This window comes from Mycteria americana, chromosome 1 (genome assembly GCF_035582795.1).
Source record: "Mycteria americana isolate JAX WOST 10 ecotype Jacksonville Zoo and Gardens chromosome 1, USCA_MyAme_1.0, whole genome shotgun sequence".
Lineage (NCBI taxonomy): Eukaryota > Metazoa > Chordata > Aves > Ciconiiformes > Ciconiidae > Mycteria > Mycteria americana.
In genome coordinates this window covers 181675197-181702230 of record NC_134365.1, presented here as the reverse complement: position 1 = coordinate 181702230, position 27034 = coordinate 181675197, and the positions used below count along the sequence as shown (strand labels likewise).

Genomic DNA, 27034 nt, shown 5'->3' with positions numbered 1-27034 from the left:
AACCTGTGCAGTTCAACTGAGTTAGCTTTAAAGTTGAAAGCTGATACTGTGTGTTTGCCTTAGCAGCAGCTGCAAAACTCTTGGGGTATGTGTATAGATATTTGACATACAGAAGAGTCATACGTTATAACCATTTAGTTTTCTGGTGCCAAATACTTTTTAAAGTAGGTAGTAGCTCATTATCATTGATATCAGTCCAAATCTACTTTGATGCAATTTGATACTGGAATAACATAGGAGGTTGTATCTCGAGTTCCTGCACTGATTGATATCGTGGGTTTTCAACAGCAGCTTCATTATTTTGAAGATATTCATGTTGAACAAGGACTATATGTTGTCTTTCAATCCCTAATGGCAGAAGTTCTGTTGTGCTAAAAAAAAAAAAAAAAAGGAAAAAACCCTCAAACTTTCAGTATATATGTAGGGAACTTTTTCCAGCCTTTTTTTTTTTTCCCATTGTCTTTATATTTTTGTGCTTACTGCTAACACTGACATGAGTAAGAAAAATTAACACACTGTCTGTGTGTTATAATGGATCTGTGTGTTATCTTGGATAAAATAGGCTACAGAGTAAACCATTGCTTCTTAATGTTTTAGCTTGCAATAATTTTGTAGTAATAATGGAAAGGAAGGATATGCAAATATGTACCAGTACAGTTAGAATAATACTATAGTAAAAAATAAAAGGAAATACGTAAACTGTGAAATACTTTGAAGTTATTTTGAATTTTCTGTTAAGTTTTGTAATATATGGTGTTAAATGGTCTAATTTAGAAGCCCCTGTTATTTCTAGTAGTAAAAAAAGGTAAGCGCAGATAAAAATGTGTGGTGAGCCATTGCTGTGTTTTGATGTACAAAGTTGTGGCTACCCCACACCACTAAAACCTTATCCAGTTCACTGGTTCTTAAACTTCTTTTCCCTTCTTCTCTGCTACTTTAAAGTCCTCTTTCCCATCACTGCTCTCTCAGATGTATGAATATTTCCACTCTGATCTGTTCTAAATCCCTGTAATATAATTCACCACGTACTCTCCTGCCGAATGAACGTGGTCATTCACAGTATTTATCCCCCTTAAATAAAAAGAAAGAAAAAGACTCCAGCCTCACCACCCCCTACGAATACAAGAAACAAACCAAAAGAACCTTGTGAAGTTGGTCATGACCCTGACTCAGTCTAGCCTAATGCTCCTCCAAATTTTGCCTTGCATGTTCAAGCAAATTTGTCCTGCGCTCTTAACCTAGGCCTTCTGTCTTTCATAGACCTTGATAGGTTTCTGTATTCAGTGGTTTGTCCGTTAGGTTTTTGTTTCTATTCTCGTTATACAAAATTATTATCCGCAGCATCCTGCCGTGGGAGTTTTTGAACTTGCCATCTGTTTACATTTAATGACAAAACAACTAATGGTATTTTTAATTTCTAATATGCATTTAGCAAACAGCTTAAATTTTTATTATTTACCAATAGATTAAAGTTAACAACTAGAATAACAAATAATGCATTTTAAAAGTCAATAATAATAATAATAATAATAATAATAATTTAAAAAAACCCTGACGCCTGTTAAAAAGATGAATCCTGAATTTTGCTGCTCTTTTGGCTGTGGCACAGGTTTGGACCATTCTGTAGCCTGAACTGCTTTCAATTTCCATCCTAGTGTCCTCATCAAGTTCTGAGAGGTAGAGACTAAAGCCAGATGGAATATATTGAGATTTCTTCCTCTTCCTCCTTTCTTTCCTGCCTGAAATATGATTGGTGCTTCAACAGGAAAGTTCAGTCTCCAGTTTGAAAATCATTTGGTTGGCCAAAATCATTGAGACTGCTGAGATTACTTGTATTTAGCAAAGCTTAACACTTCTAATGAACTTAAAACTAATCTTGTTTTTCAGACTGAAAACCTAGAGAGTACAATAACCATACCAGATATCAGATTACATAGCAACCCTTCAGCTTTTAATGTTTACTGCAATGTCCGCCATTGTGTGTTGGAGTGGCAAAAAAAGGAAGCATCTGTATCTTTGGCTTCAAAGAACAGTGTACAGAGTGGGGATTCGGACAGTGATGAAGAGGAGGAATCCAAAGAGCCACCTATTAAACTTCCAAAGGCAAGTAACTGGATACAGTTTAAAGTGTGCCATGTATGTGATCTAAAGTTGGTATGTTCTTTGTGGGGAATAAAGAACAGCATTGTAAGTCAGCTGCTCAGAACATAGCTATAGTTTTATTTGTAGTCCATCTAGTCCAGAATCATCTGATTGATGAATTAGGAAGATCTACGTACCTGCCCAATAGTTAATTTTAAAGTCAATTAAATGTTAGGTAAACATTCAAATGGCACTCCTTTATAAGTACTGGTACTTGAAAATAACCTACAGTCTCAAAAGTCTACACAAAATGCAAATAAGGCAACTCTTAACATCTGTCAGAGGCTACTAGCTGGTATGATAAAGGGTGCTTTCTCTTGCTTTACCCCCAAAAAAGAGTAAATCTTTCTGCTAGTGGAATTCAGTTTGTGGAGTGTTTTCTAAGATGATTTGCCAGTATACCAGGTAATTGCAGTGACTGTCACTTATTCTTACTACCTTATTTTTTTTAATCTTTCCCCTTTTTGGCTTTAGTGCTTTTTGGCTTAAGTGCCTTTTGGCACTGATAACTATAGATAGTAATGCACATCAAGATTTTGGACACTATAGTTCAACAGTTAGGGTAGGTTTTTTACTATTTACTACTTTTATGCTTGTAGTAGGATTAATGGTGGAAAGTCAGAAATAATCTGTATAGGAGTTAATGATTTTTTTTCTCATTTTTTTAATTTGCTGATTCACTTCTTTGGTACTATAACTTCTGTGCATTCAGTTTTTTTCATTGCTAGCTTATTAATGCTATGAATCCTGTTTCCTTTTATTATTCTTCGGAGTCCAACAAGCATATTTAGAGTAACTTTCCTTGTTTGTATTTGCTGTAAAAACAATACAAATATTGAATTAAAAAGGTTGTTGCAGCAGTGATTATGTAGAATGTTCTAGTTGCTTAGAAAATTAGGATTCTATAGGTGATTGTGTTTAGTATTATCTGAAGGCAGAGTTGGCACTCTGAAAATAGTGGTGGAGAATTGCATAGGAGCATAACCAAGTTAGGTAACTGCAACTTCATAACTGAAATTTCACGGTTGATAATTGCAAAATAGCGTGCAGTCAGTAGAAATAAAGTTACCATTGTTTATGACCTGTGTCTGACTCCTTGTGGATTATGTTAAATGAGTCATCAAGTGCTTGTAGATGCTGAATTTGAAATTTTAAGTAAAAGGCAATGTAGCTATTAGCGTTTATAAAGAATGGAATGGAGTTTTAAAGAGATTTTGAAATTAAAAGAGGTTCAGAGAAGGATGAGATTTACCAGTGTTATGGACAGAACACTTGCATGTGGAAACTAAAACACTGGTGGTGTTAAAGGTGTTGGAGAGTTTATCAAAAAGAGACTTGGAAAAGTGGTGCAGTTATAAAAAGGTGGTGGCTTAGAAAAAATGGTGTGGAAACCCTAGGTAGGAAACTTTATTTTTCCTTTCTCAAAACAGAAAATCAGTGAGCTGTTTTGTTATATTTAATACAGCAAATTGATAAAAATCAATATGCTTTCAAATGATTAATTTTTAGCAAAGAATCTACGAAATATCAAAGAGTTCAAGAGCTTTTACTGATTCAGCAATGGCTTAGATGCTTGGTACAACTTGAGTATTTTTAATAACTATCTAGCTAATACTGGATTGTTTAGGTCCCTCTAAGGTAAGGTGCTTTTTATTATTAATTTCACTTGCCTCCATACATTTGAAAAAGGCATCCTCTTGGAGCTGTCTCACAGGTAGTAAAACTTTTAGCGGCTAACAATGTAAATGTCTTTGTATCCTGAATATCAGTGTCTGTCTCATGCTTTGAGTATATTATGGTCTGGTTCTTATGTATAATGAAGAATATTGGGTTGGGCTTAGTTTGTTAAAGAAAGTTACTGAAGTTTCTAAGGCTTACAATGTTTACTAGACCTGTTTCTGAAAGGAACCGTTAGCTTATTAAAAAGAATACTGATGTATTTTGAGTTTGACAGTGAGGTGAAAGTTAGATTCAAAAAAAGGTATAACCAGGATTTGTGCTTTTCCAGATTCTCCAGAGTTAAACTGGTGAAGTTAGTCCTTGGAGTGCTTTTTTTGATTGCGAAAATTCTTCATTCAATTGAGAATAAGTGGAAAACATTCTACTTTTTATGCATCTGTCCTGGTTTCAGCTGGGATAGAGTTAATTTTCTTCCTAGTAGCTGGTACAGTGCTGTGTTTTGGATTTAGCATGAGAATAATGTGACAACACACTGATGTTTTAGTTGTTGCTAAGCAGTGTTCATAGTAAGTCAAGGCCTTTTCAGCTTCCCATGCTCTGCTGGGTGCACAAGAAGCTGGGAGGGGGCACAGCCAGGACAGCTGACCCCAACTGACCAAAGGGCTATTCCATACCAGATGACGTCATGCTCAGTATAGAAACTGGGGGGAGTTGGCTGGGGGGCAGCAGCCACTGCTCAGGGACTGGCTGGGCATTGGTCGGTGGGTGGTAAGCGGTTGCATCACTTGTTTTTCCTGGGTTTTGTCGTCCCACCCCCACACACGTTGTTTTCATTATAATTTATTATTAGTGGTATTTTATTTTATTTCAATTATTAAACTATTCTTATCTCAACCCATGAGTTTTCTTACTTTTGCTCTTCAGCTTCTCTCCCCCATCCTACTGGGGGTGGGGGGAGGGTGAACAAGCAGCTGTGTGGTGCTTGGTTGCTGACTGGGGTTAAACCACGACAGTCCTTTTTGGTGCCCAATGTGGGGCTTGAAGGGTTTGAGATGATAACAGATTAACCAGAGCATATTAAGGAATGTAGATCTGTTAACAGTTGCGGGTCACAATATTGTTTCATCTGTTCTCGATATTAGTTTATCTGATCTGCACCATGCTCTTTTTTTTTTTTTTTTTTTTTGCTGTACATGTTAAAGGTTGGTGTTGGTTTTTGCAGTTTGCTGTGCTCTGCAGAGATTAGTGATGTTTTTCCTGGGAAACTTGTTACTAAAACACTGTCCTCGGGCTTAATCTGGTATTTGAGCTTTGTACTGAAGCCATTACTGTACGTTGGGTACCACCTCATGGAGACAATTAGCAATTATACCTCTTCCTCCGAGAGGTTTTTTTATGGAGGAAATACAGAATGGTACCTTTGCTACCTTCTTCTATGATGTTTCCTCCTTCATTACCAAAACTTTTCAGTATCCTCAACATCCTTGGGTAGTTAAGATACTTCTATTGGTATTTCTTAGAAATATTGTTTTAGTTTTGTCTAAGGTTAATAGGCAATTCCAGAATATCATCCAGAGATCTGTCCCAAGGCTTGGATAGTTATGAGTGGCAGGGTGTGTTGGATAGCATGGGCAAATGCCTAGGACAGTGTGCACCTTCACCCCCTGAACAAGTGCAGAATCCTGAAAAATTAGTAGAATATTTGGAAAAAGGATGTTGTCACCCTGGCAATTCTAGGGAGACACAAACCACTGCAATATGCTGGGGCCTAGCCCATGCCTACCGAGCCCTGTTCAACATTATTCGGTACCCTCAAGGGGAAGAGAAGGTCTCTGGATCTGATAACAAAATGACAGGCCCTGCGGCTACTCCAACCCCGGCAACAGGCCCTGCGGCTACTCCAACCACTGCAACAGGAACAGCGGCTACTCCCAACCCCCTGACAGGCACTGTGGCTGAACCAGAGGACCAACCTGTGCTGGTATCAGTCGCCCCTTGTCGTGGTTTAGCCCCAGCCGGCAACTAAGCACCACGCAGCCGCTCGCTCACTCCCCCTCGGTGGGATGGGGGAGAGAATCGGAAGAACAAAAGTAAGAAAACTTGAGGGTTGAGATAAAAACAGTTTAATAGGGAAAGCAAAAGCCATGCACGCAAGCAAAGCAAAGCAAGGAATTAATTCACTACTTCCCAGGGTCAGGCAGGTGTTCAGCCATCTCCAGGAAAGCAGGGCTCCATCACGCGTAACGGTTACTTGGGAAGACAAACGCCATCACTCCGAACGTCCCCCCCTTCCTTCTTCTTCCCCAGCTTTATATGCTGAGCATGACGTCATATGGTATGGAATAGCCCTTTGGTCAGTTTGGATCAACTATCCTGGCTGTGTCCCCTCCCAGCTTCTTCTGCACCTGGCAGAGCACGGGAAGCTGAAAAGTCCTTGACTAGTACAGCAACAACTAAAACATCTCTGTATTATCAACACTGTTTTCAGCACAAATCCAAAACATAGCCCCATACCAGCCACTACGAAGAAAATGAACTCTATCTCAACTGAAACCAGGACACCCCTGTACACAAGAAGAAATATTGGAAGCGGAAGTCAGCTTGTTTAGTAAGGGGTGAAGAAGCTTCTTCCAAGGGGGAGCAGGAGGAAGAAGTGGACAAGGCAGACTACTCCAAAGCAGGGCCATTATGAGAACAGGAGGAGGAAGAGAGGTGGCTGCTGCTCGGGGAGGAGGAAGAGGACTAACTCATAAACAAGACATAAACCAGCCGATCCCTATCCCTGAGTGAGCTGTGAGATATACAAAAAGATTTAAGCCATCGTCCAGGTGAGCGCATTGTCACATGGCTGCTCCGATGCTGGGATAATGGGGCAGTAGCCTGGAATTAGAGGGTAGGGAAGCCAAGCAGCTGGGATCCCTTTCTAGGGAAGGGGCCATTGACAAAGCAATTGGAAAAGGGGCACAAGCCCTCAGCTTCTGGAGGTGACTCCTGTCAGCTATGAAGGAAAGGTATTCCTTCAAGGAAGATGTTATATGTCACCCAGGCAAGTGAACCACCATGGAGAGAGGTATCCAGTACCTGAGGGAATTAGCTGGAGGTGATTTATGGTGACCTGGACAACGAGCAGTTATCCAAAGATCCAGATGAACTCAAGTGTACGCGACCCATGTGGTGGAGGTTTGTACCGAGTGCACCATCGTCGTATGCAAACTCTTTGGCAGTAATGACCTGGAAAGACGGAGAGCGACAAATGGTGGATGAATGGGCTGGCCAACTCTGGCAATATGAAGAAAGTCTCTCTTCCTCCCTTGTCTCGCCTGTGGAGGAAATGGTCCAGCAATTGAAAGAGGATAGATCCTACTCCCCACCTGTATGGACCAATATCCCAGCTATTAGGAGTAAGTGTCCCTCTGCTCAAGAGAGAGGATATAGTGGATACGCACCATGGGGTACCCTGTGGTTTTACCTGCATGACCACAGAGACGACATAAGGAAGTGGGATGGAAAACCTACCTCAACCCTAGAGGCACAGGTGTGTGATTTGCAAGGAAAAACAATCGCCAAAGGGGGTTCTTCCAGGAAAATTGATGCTCTGTTTCCAGTGGACAGTTCCCCAGACAGAGTAAAAGAGCTGATCCTACTTCTGATCTCAATGAAGTTACTTCTGACTCATATATACAAGAAGTGGGTAACAAATACTATGACCAGTACTAGAGGGGCCCTGCCTCCAGCCAGGTGGAGGAAAGGGACAACCGGGTTTACGGGACTGTGCGGATTCGATGGCCTGGCACATCAGACTCACAGGAGTACAGGGCTCTAGTGGACACCGGTGCGCAGTGTACCCTAATGCCGTCAAGCTATATAGGGGCAGAACCCATCCGTATTTCTGGAGTGACAGAGGGATCCCAACAGCTAACTGTACTGGAGGCCAAAGTGAGCCTAACTGGGAATGAGTGGCAAAAGCACCCCATTGTGACTGGCCCAGAGGCTCTGTGCATCCTTGGCATAGACTGCCTCAGGAGAGGGCATTTCAAGGACCCAAAAGGGTACCGGTGGGCTTTTGGTATAGCTGCCTTGGAGACAGAGGAAATTAAACAGCTGTCCACCTTACCTGGCCTCTCAGAGGACCCTTCTGTTGTGGGGTTGCTAAGGGTTGAGGAATAACAGGTGCCAATCGCCACCACAATGGTGCACCGGAGGCAATATTGCATGAACCGAGACTCCCTAATTACCATCCATAAGCTGATTCATCAACTGGAGAGCCCGGGAGTGATCAGCAAGACTTGCTCACCCTTTAGTAGTCCCATATGGCCAGTGCGAAGTCTAATGGAGAGTGGAGACTGACAGTAGACTACTGTGGCCTGAATGAAGTCACGCCACCGTTGAGTGCTGCCGTGCTGGACGTGCTGGAACTTCAATACGACCTGGAGTCAAAGGCAGCCAAGTGGTGTGCCACAACTGGTATCGCTAATGCGTTTTCTTCAATGTCTTTGGCAGCAGAGTGCAGGCCACAGTTTGCTTTCACTTGGAGGGGTGTCCAGTACACCTGGAATTGACTGCCCCAGGGGTGGAAACACAGCCCTACCATTTGCCATGGACTGATCCAGACTGCTCTGGAACAGGGTGAAGCTCCAGAACATCTGCAATAGATTGATGACATTATTGTGTGGGGCAACACAGCAGAAGAGGTTTCTGAGAAAGGGAAGAAAATAGTCCAAATCCTTTGGAAAGCCAGTTTTGCCATAAAACAAAGTAAGGTCAAGGGACCTGCACAGGAGATCCAGTTTTTAGGAATAAAATGGCAAGATGGACGTTGTCAGATCACAGTGGATGTGATCAACAAAATAACAGCTATGTCTCCTCCAACCAGTAAAAAGGAAACACAAGCTTTCTTAGGCATTGTTGGGTTTTGGAGAGTGCCTATTCCAAACTACAGTCTGATCGTAAGCCGTCTCTTATCAAGTGAGCTGGAAGAAGAATGATTTCAAATGGGGCCCTGAGCAACAACAAGCCTTTGAACAAATTAAATGCGAGATAGTTCAAGCAGTAGCCCTTGGGCCAGCCTGGGCAGCGCAAGACATAAAAAAGGTGCTCTACACCGCAGCCAGGGAGAATGGCCCTACCTGGAGCCTCTGGCAGAAAGCACCAGGGGAGACTCAAGGTCGACCTCTAGGGTTTTGGAGTTAGGGATACAGAGGATCCGAGGCCCACTATAGTCCAACTGAAAAAGAGATATTGGCAGCATATGAAGGGCTTCGAGCTGCTTCGGAAGTGGTTGGTGCTGAAGCACAGCTCCTCCTGGCACCCCAACTGCCGGTGCTAGGCTGGGTGTTCAAAGGGAGGGTCCCCTCTACACATCATGCAACTGATGCTACATGGAGTAAGTGGGTTGTGCTGATCACACAATAGGCTTGGATAGGAAACCCCAATTGCCCAGGAATCTTGGAAGTAATTATGGACTGGCCAGAAGGCAAAGATTTCGGAATATCGCCAGAGGAGGAAGTGACACGTGCTGAAGAGGCCCCACTGCATAATAAACTGCCAGAAAATGAGAAGCCATATGCACTGTTCACTGATGGGTCCTGTTGTCTTGTGGGAAAGCATCGGAGATGGAAAGCTGCTGTATGGAGTCCTATACGACAAGTCACAGAAACTGCTGAAGGAGGAAGTGAATCGAGTCAGTTTGCAGAAGTAAAAGCCATCCAGCTGGCTTTAGACATTGCTGAACGAGAAAAATGGCCAGTGCTCTGTCTCTGTACTGACTCATGGATGGTGGCAAATGCCCTGTGGGGGTGGTTGCAGCAATGGAAGCAGAACAATTGGCAGCGCAGAGGCAAACCCACCTGGGCTGCAGCATTGTGGCAAGATATTGCTGCCCGGGTAGAGAACCTGGTTGTAAAAGTACGTCACGTAGATGCTCATGTACCCAAGGGTCAGGCCACTGAGGAACATCAAAACAACCAGCAGGTGGATCAGGCTGCTAAGATTGAAGTGGCTCAGGTGGATCTGGACTGGCAGCATAAGGGTGAATTATTTATAGCTTGGTGGGCCCATGACACCTCAGGCCATCAAGGAAGAGATGCAACATATAGATGGGCTCATGATCAAGGGGTGGACTTGACCACGGACACTATTGCACAGGTTATCCATGAATGTGAAACATGCGCTGCAATGAAGCAAGCCAAGCAGTTAAGGCCTCTCTGCTATGGAGGGCCATGGCTGAAACATAAATATGGGGAGGCCTGGCAGATCGATTATATCACACTCCCACAAACCCACCAAGGCAAGTGCCAGGTGCTTCCAATGGTGGAAGCAACCACCAGATGGATGGAAACATATCCTGTTCTCCGTTCTACCACCCAGAACACTATCCTGGGCCTTGAAAAGCAAGTCCAATGGCGACATGGCACCCCAGAAAGAATTGAGTCGGACAACAGGACTGTTTCATTTCTGAAACAACCTCATAGACACCTGGGCCAAAGAGCATGGCACTGGGTATATCACATCCCCTATCATGCACCAGCCTCTGGGACAATCGAACGGTACAATGGACTGTTAAAGCCTACACTGAGAGCAATGGGTGGTGGGACATTCAAACATTGGGATACACATTTAGCAAAAGCCACCTGGTTAGTCAGCTCTAGGGGATCTGTTAACTGAGCTGGCCCTGCCCAATCAAACCTTTTACGTACTGTGGAGGGGGACGAAGTCCCTGTAGTACACATAAAAAAATATGCTGGGGAAGACAGTCTGGGTTATTCCTGCCTTGGGCAAAGGCAAGCCCATTTGTGGGATTGCCTTTGCTCAAGGACCTGGGTGTACTTGGTGGGTGATGTGGAAGGATGGGGAAGTCCGATGTGTACCTCAAGGGAATGTGATGTTGGGTGAGAATAGCCAATGAACTAAATAGTATGATGTTAATTGCTATATAATACTGTATGTCATCATTTCTATGGTGGCTATGTGCCATATCAACAGTATTACAGTAAGAATCACCCAGATTAATGAAGAATGAACATTGGTGAGTCTGAGCAAAGTGCAGTGGTGATGGAACCAGAAGTGCCTTCAGCGTGCAGCAGTCCAGCACCAAACACCACCTCTTCTGCCCTGAAAGACTGTTATGACAGATGGAACCCAAAGTCATGGACTAAATGGACCCAACAGACATTTTAGAGGGATGGCCCATAGTCCAAGGGAATGATATCTGTGTGTGTATATTAAAAGATAGGAAAAGTGGTGGTGATTAACCGGAATGTATTAGAAAGCGTAGGACCTGGGCATGTCGAAAATGGTATAGAATAGGGGGTGGATACTGGCTGGGATAGAGTTAATTTTCTTCCTAGTAGCTGGTATAGTGCTGTGTTTTGGATTTAGCATGAGAATAACGTGATAACTACTGATGTTTTAGTTGTTGCTAAGCAGCTGCTAGATGAGGTCTCCTGTCTGAAGATTGGGAAGAATAGAATAAACTTTTCAGTTTCTCGCAGAGATACTGTCACTCAAAAGAAAGGGTATTTCTAAAAATGTACTACAGTGTATTTTATTCTTTAGCCTGCAAGTTGATGCTGAGTTTTAGATCCTGGAAAAAACATCTGCGCTGTTATTTTGTTGACAGTTTTTTTCCTTGTAGATTGCATGCATGTGTTTTCCCCCACTCCATTGAAGATACGAAATGTAAGGTGCAATTTGCAGGATGATTGCTGTTGCACTTTGAAGACTTGATTTGATTATGTTTCTATTCTTCCTCCAAAAATCAAACAGGTGGTAAAATAACTTCTGAAAGACAAGAATTGAAATAAACTGAATGACAGCAAAGACAGTTACAAGGCATCCAGTAGAATTTGTAGCTGACTGTCAGAATAGATCTGTTGTGAGCATGAGCAGAAGTTCCATTAACAATTCTATTTATTTTCACATTTCAGTCTTTTTCCTTAGATTTTAGTCAGGGCTGAATATAGTATCAAACACTAAACGTTGGGGCTCTGGTTCTGACAGAAACACATAGTGAAGTTTTGAAGATATGGTTGCTTATTTGTAATGAACCATGTTAATTTCTTTTTCATCCTCATCATTATTACATACAGAATTTGAGAAGGAAGTGACAGGGAACAGTCAGTGGAGAGAAGCATAATTGTAATCTCAGAATATTCAGGAATGCTAAAAGGGAAAGTTAGGAATGGCTGTAACAGCGCTTTTACAGATGTTGTATTAGTTGGAATAATGCATGTCTTTGAGTACGTACAGAGTTTTAGTGACAAGTAATTAATCTTTATTTTTTTATATTGTCGCAAAAGCAATCTCAGAGGCTTTGGAGGGGAAAGTACTAGTGACGCCAGTATCAGCTGTCAAATGTATCATTACTCAAGTTGGGAAGTCAGGTTGCAAGCCAATTCTAGCTTGCTGGTTCACATTAATGAGCAAGGAAAAACAGGTCTGTCAAATGAATTGTGAACTTGATAGAAATTAGAAAGGCTCAGAGGCACAGTTTGTCTTACATTGTTCAAAAATTTTAAGTTTCCTTATTTTTTCAGGGAACTATTACTCTGCTTAGATATGCTCTTTCATATAATGACATTACTTCTGTGTAATATTTGCTAGTACAGTTGTGTAGGTGGGTTCTTGATTTTGATTCTCTTTTGAATTACCATTGTATTCTGTATACCATTTCCGTTATTCAAATAACTGTCTTGTTCTGTGAACATTGAGTTATACCTTTATTGATGAAGACCCAGAAATATTATATTAACGGATATTCTGAAATATCTGTACTTCTTTAGATCATTGAAGTTGGATTATGTGAAGTTTTTGAACTGATAAAGGAGACGAGATTTTCTCATCCATCCTTGTGTCTCAGGAGCTTACAAGCACTACTTAATGTGCTCCAGGGCCAGCAACCGGAAGGCCTGCAGTCAGAGCCTCCTGAAGTCCTAGGTAATATCTCATCTGTTACTGTATTTGTATTAATATACATCTGTTATTGTACTGGACAGAAGAAAATGGTTCCTAGCAAGTATTTGTGATATAGTAACATGCTTGTTCTCAACAGACTGACTTTATTCTGGAGTGTAAGCTCCTCATGGTGTAGGTAACCAGTACTTTCTCAGCATTAATCTTTTGTAGAACAGGAATGTTGGCATGTAAAGGTATATATATGAAAAAAAAAGTCATATTTTATTCCTGTGTAATGCAGAGTTTCACTGAAACATAGTAAACCTTACAGCCTTACAAATTGCGATTAATTTGTCTTACTAAAGCTATAAAATACTTGGTCTTATTGGAAAGAAGATAGTTCTACAGTGAAATTCTCTTGCGACCTGCTGTTGTAATCTATAGCTTAGCTATTTAATGTTGTAATTTATATAAAACTGCTAAATGAAGTGTCAGAATTCTTGCCTTGATTTCCTCTGGCCATCCAAAAGTTTCCCTGAAAATTCATTTCACTTTTAATGATACTGAAAATAAAAGTTGAACTCCTGATGGCTTTGAATGTATGATTGATTATGTCCTTTAATTTAAAATCTAATTATCTTTTGTTAATTCATAGTTTTTACTGGTTTATAGAACTGCAAGGAAGGCTAGGCTGTAGCATCTGTTGTTTAAAAAAAAAAAAATTCTTAAGACTTTCTATGTATATTTTCCTATGTTATGGCTCAACAGTATTCTGTTTCCAAAGATGATAGTAATTTGCTACAGAAAGCTTTTATTTCGTATTGATGCACAGAGTATTAAAAACCTACAAAGAAGGCTTTGTTTTGATTACTGCCTTAGTGATTATTTGTATATACTATAAAAAAAATTGAGGTGGGTTTCTGTTCACACCTTGGTCGTTACAGATGTTCAGCCGCTAAACAGTACTTGAAGAGAGGCATACAATCAAAATAATTTTCAAGCTTTGATTTGAAATGCTTGTTTCTGAGAAATGAGATGTGCTTCAACATGGGTAGTGGTCATAAAGATTAGACAAGGTTGGTCAAGACCTACACATCATCTTAGTGATGAAGTAGACTGAATAGGCAGGTAAAGTAACTCCTTCTGGCCCATTTCATATTAGTGTGTTCCACTGTAACAGAAGGATTTAGTTTTTCTTGTTCTCCGGCCATTGTGATTTTCAAGACCCGATGTTCTCTGGCTGAAAAAGAATGAAAAGTCAGGGATGTTGTAGGCCTGTTTAAGTGGGATGCTTTCTCTTCTGTCTGAAAATAGGGCTAAACTTAATGGCTGACGAAAGATGTATCAAGTATTTTGTAAGTTTAATTTCCCATTGACTGGCAAATTGCTTGGTATGATTTTGTGACTTGCTGTGACTTGACTTATGTAATTGCTGTGTTTTATCTGCAGAATCCCTGTTCCAGCTTCTTCTGGAGATAACTGTCCGCAGCACAGGAATGAATGATAGTACAGGACAGTCCTTGACAGCACTTTCCTGCGCTTGCCTCTTCAGTTTGGTAGCTGCATGGGGAGAGACGGGAAGAACGTTGCAAGCAATCTCTGCTATCCTCACCAATAATGGCAGCCATGCTTGTCAGACTATTCAGGTCTTGCACTAAAACTTCTCTGTATCTGGGAATTTATGTAAATGATGTGTACATGAGTCCTGAGAAGATCTATTGTGTAAATTCAGTTAACTTTTTTTCCCTCACTAGTTTTGGGATAAGAGTAGGTATTTCTTCATCTCTCTTGAGTTGGAGATAGAACAGAAAATGCAACATTTAAAAAAAGTAATCTATTTCACTCACTCATTATTTCTTTTACTGTTTAGGTGCCAACCATTTTAAACTCTCTTCAGCGGAGTGTACAGGCAGTTCTGGTGGGCAAAATCCAAATCCAGGACTGGTTCAGTAATGGGATAAAGAAGGCAGCCTTGATGCACAAATGGCCATTGAAAGAAATATCTGTAGATGAAGATGACCAGTGCCTGCTTCAGAGTGATGGTTTTTTCCTCTATCTCTTATGTAAAGATGGACTTTACAAAATCGGCTCTGGATATAGTGGGACAGTGAGGGTAATGTGATTTCTTCTTGTCTCATGAAGATATTTAATATTTTAACTTAACTCTTATGATGTCCTGTTTCCATTGAGAATCTTCCGTAGCTTACTAATGACAAGTTCTTTTACAGTTTGTCTAAATTTTTTTGATGATTTCTCTAAGAATTTTACAGCACTTCCTTACAATTTTCATTTCTCAGTGTGGTTGAAGACATTGTTATTTAGATGGTAAATGATTATGTGTAAAATTGTCACTCTTGATATTTGTTAAAAGATTGGAGTTTTTTGCTTTTCAGGGCCATATATACAATTCTACATCCCGCATCAAAAGCAGAAAGGAAAAAAAGTCTTGGTTAGGCTATGCTCAGGTAGGTGAATAATTAAAACATAAAACGTGCACCCCACCCCCCATCCCTCATGAGTAATTTAAGTAGACTTTGGCTTAGAGTAAGCTTACACAGATATTGTATTGTTCATTTGGCTTTAGTTATAAAAATCAGTTTTTTGGTACTGATTTCTAAATTGTGGAACATGAGAGACATTTGATGGTACTGGCACATAGAAAGGAGTAATGAAAAGTGTCATTGGTTTGTGTTGTCACTGTAAAGACTTTCTGAAAATATGATGGTTTAACACGTAAATTTATGAATTGTACAGTCAATTGATGCGTGCTTAAATAATGAAGTTGGTGGATGTAAAATGTGCTGTTGCAACAAAATAGTGTAAAAAATACTTGAAATATCTATGAGAATAAATTTATTTTAAAACATTTGCAGTAAAATAAGGAAGTGCTGTTTTGGTTGGGGAAGGATTGAGGGTGTGTAAACCATAAGTAGAGACAGTTGTTATCTCTGCAGAGTTAACTGTATTTGGATGTTTTGGTTTTTTAGAGTTATTCAGTTTCTGGAATATCAACCACCTTTTATTATACCTTTGCCATTCGTTATAAAAATAGTGGGTTTTTTAGAATCCTGTTGTTATCACTGAGTACTCTCTCTCAAAAAAAACAACCAAAAAACCCCCCACAACCAAAAAAACCAACCAAAAAATAAAATTTCACAGAACAGTGAATTTGCTTCATTTTTTAAACTACTGAGTAATTTTTTATTGTAGATTTACTATTAACTGAGTGATCTCATTGTCCCAGTGTGAAATTAAGTGTACTCCTTGCCATGCTTTTGAAGTGAAATTGTTAATTACTGTCGTGGTTTTGGCTGGGGTAGAGTTAATTTTCTTCATAGTAGCTAGTATGGGGCTGTGTTTTGGATTTGTGCTGGGAACAGTGCTGATAACACAGGAATGTTTTTGTTACTGCTGAGCAGCGCTGACACAGAGTCAAGGCTTTTTCTGCTTCTCACACCACGCCACCAGCGAGTAGGCTGGGGGTGCACAAGAAGTTGGGAGGGGACACGGCTGGGACAGCTGACCCCAACTGACCAACGGGCTATTCCATACCACATGACATCATGCTCGGTATATAAAGCTGGGGGAAGAAGAAAGAAGTGGGGGGGACATTTAGAGTGATGGCGTTTTGTCTTCACAAGTGAAGTGGCTGTGTGGTGCTTAGTTGCCAGCTGGGATTAAATTAAACCATGACAACTACAAATACGTATTCTATTATTACAGTTATTTTGTGTGTGTGTGTGTGCATATTTATATTTATATATGAAATCTGGTTTTCTTTAGTATTAAAACAGATAAATCACCAAGAGGTATACTGGCGCAATACAAATGTGTGCAGATGCATTAATTCAGGAGCCTGTTCTATCACTTGAGAAAGGAATAGGATCCATACAGTTTCACTATATAGGGTTACACTATATAGGGTTACACTATATAGGGTTACACTATATAGGGTTACACTATATAGGGTTACACTATATAGGGTTACACTATATAGGGTTACACTATATAGTTTCACTATATAGGGTTATTTGGACATTCTGTACATAGCTCTAAATATATTTGATGTTCTTCTTTGAGTACTCACACAGTGACTGTATTCAAAGACACTGCTAGTTGGAAAAATGTTGCTCTGGGGCTATATTTATAGGAAGATACGTAAGTTGCACTTATTCCTAAATATGTGTCCGTAAAAGAGTTAAGATGTGCCCTCCATCTCATTTCCCTTCAGGAGCTTGGTTAAGTCAGCTCAAAAATTCAAATGATTTTTCTTATTGTCATATAAGTTATTTTAGACTGAAGCTTTTCTATCTACTTTAGTGCTTTTTACTTATTTTTCCTAGTTTGTGTGGGTTTGTTTTTCCTCATTTCACAGAGATTGATTTATCTAGGAAAATTCAAGTAGTTCAGATGGAAGGAAAAGGGTTGGTTGGATTTTTCTGTTGTTAGATGATTGTAATTAGGTTCTCTGACTCTCTGACAAATGAAGATACTCTGAGGTTAAGCCTTAGTGACCTCCCTGTGAAATGCATCCATTCTTAATGTGTAGAATCCCCACCTGAGGCCAGTCGTGCTTCAAGCAAGTGCAAGCCATTGTCATACCTCCTGCTATGACACTGCTGTTGTCAGAATCATTACTTAGTCATTATTCATATTGGCCTTTGCAACCCTCCTGTAGGTGAATACTACTTCGCTTGGTCTCAGTCACCTTGAATGAGTATGTTCATAAGTGCCCTTAAGTAATCTTTTTCCTTTCCTGTAGCTGCTTTTATAGCAGAAGTGCTTTCTAAGTGTAAAGTCCCCAGCTGTGTTTCTACCCTGCTCCCTCAAAATCTTTGAAGGGTTCACAGGCATTGTAGGATCGAAAAAGACAGAAGAGCAAAGTTGCCATATTGCCTCTTATGGATCTGTGCATGTTACGCAAACGTGGGGTCTTATGCAACCTATCTAGTTTAAGCTAAAGCAAAACTTATTTGACTGTGTGTGTTTAAAAGTGCACTCAAAGTTATAGATATAAACAATAAACCTCAAATGTGAGTTTCAGGTAGGCAAATCTTTTTACTGAGAAACATTCTAAACTGGTGACTGAATCAAACCTTTAAAAAATACATACATAGGAACAGAGAGAAGATACCATTTTGGTATACCAAAAGAGACTTCTTGATATGGGCTGCTGACCAGAATAGGTAATTTTGGGGATACGAAGGTATTCTGCATGTGAAGAAACAGAAAGAGGAAATCATTAGTCCTGAATATCTCCCTTCCCTTAGGTCTGGTTAGGAGTTGGGATGTGAGCAGTAGAAGAACGCGTTGTATGTAACCTTGTGTCACGGCTGCTGTCACCAAAATCAGCATATACATTGTGGGAATTTCTTTGATGAAGAGCTTAGAAAAAATAAATACATGGAATCTTGTTAGTGTGGGATTCAAAGTAGTTAATTAACATTTTTGAAAAATTCTCTAGTTTTTAATGCACATATTAATATTCATTCATGATCACTTTTCTGTATGGGGCAATGTATGTATCTCCTTGGAATTCCTGTGAATCTTTTGTTGATTTGGAAAGTGGGAACAGGAACATTGTTTTTTGCTGTGGCTTTTAACTGTAACTGTATACACATATGAAGAATAGAATTACTGTGTGTGGCTTCGAAAGCTGTATATGAGCTTCAGCATGCTGATCATGTAGAAAGCATGTAGAAAGTGTGGAGGAAGGGGGTAAAATTTCCATTTTTTATTGCAGAATTTGATTAGTGGGAAAAAAAGTTGATTATCAAAATGAAGCAAATTTGATGTAAAACGTTTCAAAAATTTTTTAAAAGTACCTAAAATAATGATTGCATTTTTTCCACTTTTGACAATATCCTTTGATGAATTTAAGAATATTTTCATACCAATATATATATTCTTACTCTTACCAGGGTTATTTATTATATAGAGATGTGAATAATCACAGTATGACAGCCGTAAGAATAAACCCTGAAACTTTGGAACAAGACGGTACAGTTGCTTTGCCAGGTATGAACCTCCAGATATGAGAAGACGGTTATAGTTTACTGTTTACATGCTATGTATTTTAAGGTAAGCAGAAGAGAAATTGAGATCGATTTTGAGATCACAAAGAGACTGCTTTTTTATGACTTTGGTTTGCTGCATTAGACCAGCTGCAGTATTTCATTCAGAGGTCTTGCATCTTACTCCAACTACTGGAAGAATATTGCAACATTTTAGAATGCATGGTCATCTTAATTTAAAGACTCCAAGAGCTTAACTTCCTTTTTGAAGAATTTTTATTTCTTCCTCGTTTGAACTTTGAGCATTTGGCTCAGATATGACTTTGTTTCCAGTATCTCTTACAGGTAGGTAGGTACGAATTATGACTAAAACCATTTGGTTTTTAGCATAGGTAGAAATGGATCCAAAGACCAAAGGAGGCTAATGAACAGTGATGGACCATGCTTCTGATGTTTAAATTGGTGGTGGGGTTTTGTTTTATTTGTTTTGGGAAATTTTTTTTGTAGTTTTGTTTTTGTTTGGGTTTTTTGGTTTGTGGTGGATTTTTTTGGTGGTTTGTTGTTTGGGTTTTTGTTTTTTGTTGGGGCTTTTTTTGTTGTTGTTGGGGGTTTTCTTGGGGTGTTTTTTTTTTTTTTTTTCAGAGAAGCCTCATAACTTGGGTCTCTCTTTAGAAAATGAGGATGTTCCTGGAACATGCTTTAATGGCCTCCTGGTGAAACACATCTATTCTTAGCCACTCATGTAAACAGTAGAAGGGCACAAGAATATCTTTCAATCGAACAATGACAGGTTTATTCTGTAGATCAGAAGAAAGATTTGGTATTGTATGCTAACATAAATAAGAAGGTGCTGACTGAAACCTCAGAAAAATTCTCTAGGCTTTTTGTATTTCAAACACAAACAGTAACTTTTTAAACAAACTATGAATGTAGAATCTAGTATATGCAACTTTCTGCAAGTCCTTAAAATGTGGATGTCTGTTTAAGCTGCTTGGTCTTTGTGGGGCTGTATGAGAAATTTGAGTGAGAGCACGTTCAAGAACCTGACAAATGCCTTATAGGATTGTTTTTCCACTCTTGTCACCTGAAGGCAGCTTCTTCAACCAGTAGGGTTCTTTGAGGTCCTTCATTATGTTAACATTGGTAAACAAATCAGTGCTTTTCATGCAAGTCTTGAGAGACAGTTGAGCACATTAAAAGTCTACACCTCCAAGCTGTTAGCTTTCTTTTGCAAATCTCAGTGACAAGTGTCATTCTGCGAGACAGCTTTGTGTTTATACTATAAAAAGGCACAAATTAAACGAGAGTATGCCTTCTAATCAAAAACGTATTAATCTTTAAGGGCAAAACCAAATCTTACTACTGTGGGAATACCCATTCAGAAATCCCTCAAACTATTCCACACAATTGCATTTAGTATGGTTTGTGGTGGTGTCAAAGTGGATGCTAGATGTTCTTCATAACTAGTACCCTTTGTATTTCAGCCCTTGAACTTTGCTGCTTTACTTTCTGCATTTCTACACAGTTATCTCAGTGTTTATATTCTGAGCAGCTATGGCTTGTTCTTTTGGCTAGGGCAAACTCAAAGGAGTCCAATTCTGGTTATTTCCCATTAGAAGGAAAGAAATGAAGGTGGGGGGAGGATATGTGACCTATCCTGAGGAAATCTGAGTAGGTACATAACTCTAAATAGTAGTGGCTGCCCCACTGTAATCTTAATAATGACTTGCAGCATGTTGTGGTTCTGAAAAACCATACCGGATAGAACTAGAGGGCATTAGCCTTGCTAACAGCTGAACACTGGTATGACTCCAACTACTTCCTCCTAGTTGGTATGGTATTCAGACATGGCTCTGTCTGGAGTTAATCTCTTTCAAATGCCTGGGTTGGTGATAATGCATTTAAATAAGGTATTTGTATTTATTCGTACAGGGATGTGTAGGAGATTAGGAGTTCATTAGGAGATGTCATTAGGAGTTGATCCTAGCTAGAAGTCATGTGACCTTAGAAAACTCAGCGAGCTATGGAACATATCTTCTCCTTTCTCAGACAGTAGGATCCACCAGCTTCTTGAAACCATAAACTTCTATTGCAAAGGGCAGTCTTTCCGCTCTGATAGATGGTCTAGCAAATCTGACAATGTATCTGGAACTACCAGACTGTGTATCAACATTCTTGTATCTAATGCCTTTGCCAAGCTTCATACACTGTCCTTGAGCTGTGGATCTGTCTTCCCAGTCCAAATATCATAAAAGAATCCCTGAGTTATATGAGACTTTTCTAGGTGATTGGACCTGAATTTACAGAGGAGGTTTTCATCTTGACTTTTTCTTTAACAGTAATGCTTACTGCATGCCTTAGAGAAAGGTTGCTATGTTCAGCTGAAGAAGTTGAAGTTACATGGTATATGGTTTCATCGTTCTGTGAAATTACACATGAATATCTTGGAGCTCAGGACTATTCACTTAGTCTGAAAAGTACTGGTAACTGAGGGCACTCTAGACGAGCTCAAGAGTACTTATTAGTAGGCACTGGATGCACTATATAAATACGGAAGGTGATGCTTGACAGTCATCTTCTCTTGAAGCCTCTAAGGAGGCTGTGATTAACAGATGTCTGTAGTTATGTCCTTTCAGTAAAACATAAGCCCTTTCCGTTATAGTAATCTCAAGACAGAAACCTTGGATATCTTTGTTCCTAGAGTAGTTAGCAAAGTCAGATTGAATAAGACTACAGGTGATCATAAGAGCTCCTTGCTAGCTGAGACACTATACTATGCTACTTTTTGCAGATATTCCATTTGCCTTCCATTTTCTACTGTCCCCATTAATTTGATATTTAATGCTGGGCCTGGATGTTACCTAATCAAGTGCTAATTTTCAGGAAGTTTTCTGAAGAACATACATTTTTTAAAAAAAAAAGCATCCCTGTTCCAAATTTCCTTTATGAACAACCTACCAAACATATAAACAACCCCCAAAAACGTTTACTGGGAGTCTCACCTTTTCTTGAAATGACTCAAATACAAACAGTGTAATATGGACCCACTGGTGGCCAGAATATCCTATTTCCTTTACTGTTATGCTTATGTGAGCATGTAATTTTCAGCCACTCATGGGATCTTAATACTTGCGAACTTCCTAGAACCTTTCAGAAATATCATTTAGATTATTTTTGGAACTTCTCTTCAAGTTATTGACAATTCTTGTTTTATCATTAATATCACTTTGCAGCATAGAGAATTAGTTACATGAGCTGACTTTGGTCATTAAATCCAGGACTGTTTCTGAGAGAGCAATATTTTAAGCTTCAGTGTATCTGCCGTTCTCCATCCTGCTTGCTGCTTACCCTCTTTGTGATTCATACCTCTGTGTGCTCTAAGGGGGAGGTTGTCTACTTTAGGTCTGTTACTTCAAGATGTGATAATTAGAGAAGGCCACCGAGTGCATATTCTGTTCCTGGTAAGATACTGTATTGGACTGGGCAGTATAGCAGGAAAAAGTAAACAAGTTTATGGGTTTGAGAATACTGTGGGTTTTTTTCAGCTGTATTATTTTTAATAAAACACTCCAGCTAGCTAGCAAAAAATAACAAACTTGCTGGTTGTGCTGGAAGGTTATGCTGGTTATGTATGCTTCGTTTAGCATTAAATTTATTAGATAAAATGACTGATACTGGATCTTTGTTCAGGTTATGAAGCAGACATTTAGAGTGTAAAGTAGCTGTCCTGTAGTATTTTTGGAAGAGGTCTCTTTCCTGTGTGTAATCAATGAAACAAGCACCTTACAAGCCATGTAATGTCCATCTCTTTGTTAGTAGTTCCATCAGCAGAGCAGGAAGGGAAGAAGAGATGGTGTAGGGACATACTTTTAAATCTGTAGAGAAAGTGGTCTTTTTCTTTTTTTCCCCTAATATGGGCAGAATTCTTTCCCTACCTTTTTTCTTTGAAATTACTGACCTGTTATCAATAAATGTGTGATGCATCCAAGTATATTCTTTACAGTTTTCAAAAAACCCTCTGTTTTCAGTTAATGGTTCAGCGAAATTTATAAACAATGGAAAACTGAGATGAATAATTAAAAGTTTGATTCTGTTTCATTTATTTTGGTACTGAGGAAACTTTTCTTTAAAGATAATGGCCCTTATTTAAAAAAAAAAAAAAAAAAAGGAAAACAAGTCTTCAGGGAACGAGAAAGACTAATACTCCCAGAAAATTAGAATTTAATTATGTTATAATAGTTTAGAATACCCCTCACAGGTGAATACTAAATGCTGTTACAGTTAAATATTGGGGTAACCCCTTACATTTCATACAATGGAAAGTGCTTTAATAACTCTTAAAGGGACAAAGCAGTATTATATGCTTTTGGTGAGAGAGGAGATCCTAGCATAAAATAACATGTTATCAGAACAGTATGATCTCTCTTTAGACAAACTAGAACTCTCATAGTCTGATTGTAATGAGAATGAATTAGACAGAAGCAGAGAACAGTGTGTGTATGTATTTTAATATAAACTGATACAGTGCACTTCATCTTTCTCTCACAGATTGTCATACTGAAGGCCAGAATATCCTTTTCACTGATGGAGAATATATTAATCAAATAGCAGCATCTAGAGATGTAAGTGTTACATGTGATGGGTAAACTATTTTGCTCTTGACTGAATTGATTTATTTTACAGTACTTACAGCTTCCTTTTTGCTTAATGTTTGGCTTTTTCTTCACTAACACAACTAAGGAAGAAATCTGTGTAACTAGAGATAATGAGAAACTACCATATTTGTGCATAAAGGAGCAATATTTTGGTATTTATCCACACAATTTTGATTTGTGATGGATTTTTCAGATTTTTTTGATTTTTTTTTTTAAGATAACTTTTAAGAATAATTTTGCTCTTGCTATAAGAAAAAAAATCTTATACATGGAATAATGGCTTTTTAACATGTTATTCTACACGGTCTCTGTGCGATAAGCTTCTTAAAGCTTAATTATAATTTTTTTTCGAATTTAATTTCCTGTTATTGCCTTGGTATTTGTTGGGGAATTTTGGCCAGATTTAATGGAAGAGGTATGAAAGAGACTACATTCCAATAGATTTTTTTTTTTATTAAAATCGCCTGTTGGCCAAAGCTGTGGAAACCCAAATAACTTCTACTAGGGGCAAAACAGTTCTAGCTGTTCTATGCTTTGTTCAGCAGACAGTTATTACATTCTTAGTTCTGGACTGGTCACTGCTTTTTGACAGTGAGAAAGCTGTAAAATAGGGATGGGGCAGGGGTGGGGTGAGACAGGGTTGGCAAGAGATGCCAGACACGCAACTAAAAGAAAACCAGGATTAATCCATTTCCCTGCTTACGGAACAACTTTTTTTTTTTTAACATGGCCAGATGAAGATACTTCATCTGCACTTGTAAACAGAAATCTGTTTTAGCTACATTTTAAAGCAGTTACTCTTAGACTGTGTGCAGAATTTTGGGTTCTGAATCAGGAAAAGTTGAGGGATTAAAAGATATAAATAGTTATAAAAGCAAGATTTCTATAGTGAGATTCAGAGTTAATTATTTCTATAGCAATTCACTATTTTCATAGTGTTCATAGTGTTCTCATAGAATTCAATATATGTTTAAGGTCTGTCAGATGCTTATCTTCAGCTCCTCCTGTTTGGCACTTTCTTCTTTTCTCTCATTGATAAGTGTTACTTTATCAATGTATCCTCTGATAATTTACTCTGAAATAGTATTATACTGATGCACTTAGGCCTTGAAAAGTAAATTAATGCATTTATTATACAGTATAAACCAGATTTTTTTTATTTATTGCAGGATGGCTTTGTAGTACGAATATTTGCAACAAGTACTGAGCCAGTACTGCAACAAGAACTGCAGCTTAAGCTTGCAAGAAAATGCTTACATGCTTGTGGCATCTCATTGTTTGATCTGGAGAAAGACTTGCACATTATCAGTAAGTCCTCTTCTTTGAAGGTTAATAACAAGCCTAGTAATTCAAATAATGAAACTGAAACACTACCTTTCCCTTTGCCTTTATTATGTGCAGGAAGGTATAGCTCAGTTATAAACACGTGGAGAAGTATAAGGGTTTTGAAACTGCTTAAGCATTATTTGACTCATAGTAATCCATACTCATTTTGAACCACCTTTCTATCTGTAGCACTATTCATGGTTTTTCAGTATTTTCCTCTAGTTGTATGATAAATATATAATTGTTTGAACCTTGGGCTTCATAGTAGTGCTCATATAACATAGTTAAGGTATAGAACTTCTTGCTGTGGGTCAAAGTTAAGAAAAGTTAAAAGGACTGCTGGCTGGATTAATGGAAAAGAAATGCATTGAAAGATACCAAATACATGGAAACCACCTTTGCATCAGAATTTGAGTTGCAAAATTGTTGGTGTCTACGAAGGTATTTTAGAGAAATATCACTTGGCCTTTGCTTTGGGTTTTTTTTTTTCTCTGTTAGGTGTCTGCTTTTGGCACTATCAGAACAAAAGCATACTTGGCTATGTGGACCTTTTGTCTGACCAAGTGCAGTTGCTCTTATGCTAGTGCTTTCTTCCTCTTTGAGCAACTCTGCCAGGTTTAGCCCAGTAAGCCTTCTTGTAGCAGCAAAACTTTGTTTCATTGTAACTTTCTTAGAACTTTTGTTGTGACAACCTCTCTCTTGCAGAGTTAGGTCCATAAACTGGTCTGTGAAACTGCCTGGTTAAACTGTCTGGTTAATGCAATCTTACTTGCACAGGTACAGGGTTTGATGAGGAATCAGCTGTCCTTGGTGCTGGAAGAGAGTTTGCACTAATGAAAACTGCTAGTGGAAAGGTACTGAAAATGTTCTATAGTAAACAGCAAATTGCATCAATGTATTTCTTCATGTTTTTTAATTTAGTTATTATTTTCCACAATTCCTTTTTGCCTTTTTAGTATGTTAGAATGAATTTATATGACTGTATTTAAACATACATTTTCAGAGCCCACATTAAAGGGAAAAAGGCAAATGTTACTTGAAAACATAAACTGATGGTGTTGGAACCATTGAGAAATCTGTGGCTTGAATTTATAGGAATTTCTACAGTTAATCTTACTTAGACACAGTGTGGGGCTTTGTTTTAGAGTTGGGGGATTAAAATTACCTTTTGTCTACAAATGATGTATTAGCACATTAGCAAAATTTTTTACCTCATAACTTTCCATAAGCAGTCTGGCCGTAGTCATTTATTTAAATCCCAGCCTGATTTTTCCGATCCTTCAGAGAATTATTGACTTCCCCTATGCAAAGTTTTCAATTGATTTCTTTAAACCTATTCTTAATGATTTGATATGTTGGTTCTGCTCAGTGGAGAGTGTTTTTCAGAGGCATTTGCATATTCATTGAAATTTAGAAGTAGTTTTCCTTACTGTTACTATGTCTTTTTACTTTATTTACTATGTTTCTATTTTGGTTTGGGAAACTAATGTTATTTTACTTGTATAAGCATAGTTCTTTGTTTTCCTGTGTTCAGAATTGTGTCACTTTTATTGGAATGAAGGCCTTGCTCTGCTGCTATCAAAACAGTGAGATTGATGAAAATGTTCATAAATAAACTTAACTATTTTTTTCCTAATAAAATTTAATAGTATGAACAGAATTTGATCAAGCAGAACTCTTCAGACATTAGAGGAGACAGATTAATTTGATCTTCAGACTAACAAATGCCTCTTCAATATAAAACTAAGAAATTTCCTAGTTTTGATCTCTAAAGTTGTGTGTTTAGGTATGAAATACACTTTATAAGACAATGAAAGATGGCTTTAGGTGCCCACATAGGTTAACACACCCATTTTATAGTACTGTTGAGGAGCATGGTTCTAGACAAAATTTTTTAGTCTGTATCAGTAGTTTTGTGTTTGTTCATGTGAAGTATTTTATTCTGTGTTACTGTTTATCTACTCAGTGGCCATTATACATTTACTGAAAGTAAGTTTTAAAAATGTGTTGAAGCATATTAAAATTTGTAGTAATCGGTATTTTTAATTACTTTTATTATTATAATACCATCTTGTTTTTACACAGACCAGACATTTCTCTTAAGTGTTTTAAATGCTTAGTTTCCTCTGAGCAGTTTCTTCTGGACAGTTCATTCTTGTGTGTTCAACTCATCTAGCCAAACAATTATATATGAAAACTAACTCTGGCACAGTAGAAAGCACATTTCAAAACAAGCAGAATCTTATTTGAATGTTTCCCCCATTAAGTCAAAATTCATGGGTTTAGGATAGAGATATTGAAATGGTGTAAACAATGTCAGGAGGA

At 38.6% G+C, this 27034-nt stretch overlaps 1 protein-coding gene across 20 annotated transcripts in view; it reads left to right on the top strand.

Moving 5' to 3' along the window:
* The window catches only part of MYCBP2 (MYC binding protein 2), a 210179-nt gene that overhangs the window by 31927 nt on the left and 151218 nt on the right, over positions 1-27034 (top strand). For all 20 annotated transcript variants that reach the window (XR_012773473.1, XM_075488504.1, XM_075488539.1 and 17 more), the window contains exons 3-11: positions 1888-2103; positions 12603-12756; positions 14164-14360; positions 14585-14827; positions 15108-15179; positions 18636-18732; positions 23277-23350; positions 24553-24691; positions 25487-25563. Coding sequence is in view for 19 of the 20 variants with exons in the window: in XM_075488504.1 (XP_075344619.1) it covers positions 1888-2103; positions 12603-12756; positions 14164-14360; positions 14585-14827; positions 15108-15179; positions 18636-18732; positions 23277-23350; positions 24553-24691; positions 25487-25563 (1269 nt within the window). In the remaining variant the exon portion in view is untranslated. The remainder of the gene's footprint in view (positions 1-1887; positions 2104-12602; positions 12757-14163; positions 14361-14584; positions 14828-15107; positions 15180-18635; positions 18733-23276; positions 23351-24552; positions 24692-25486; positions 25564-27034) is intronic.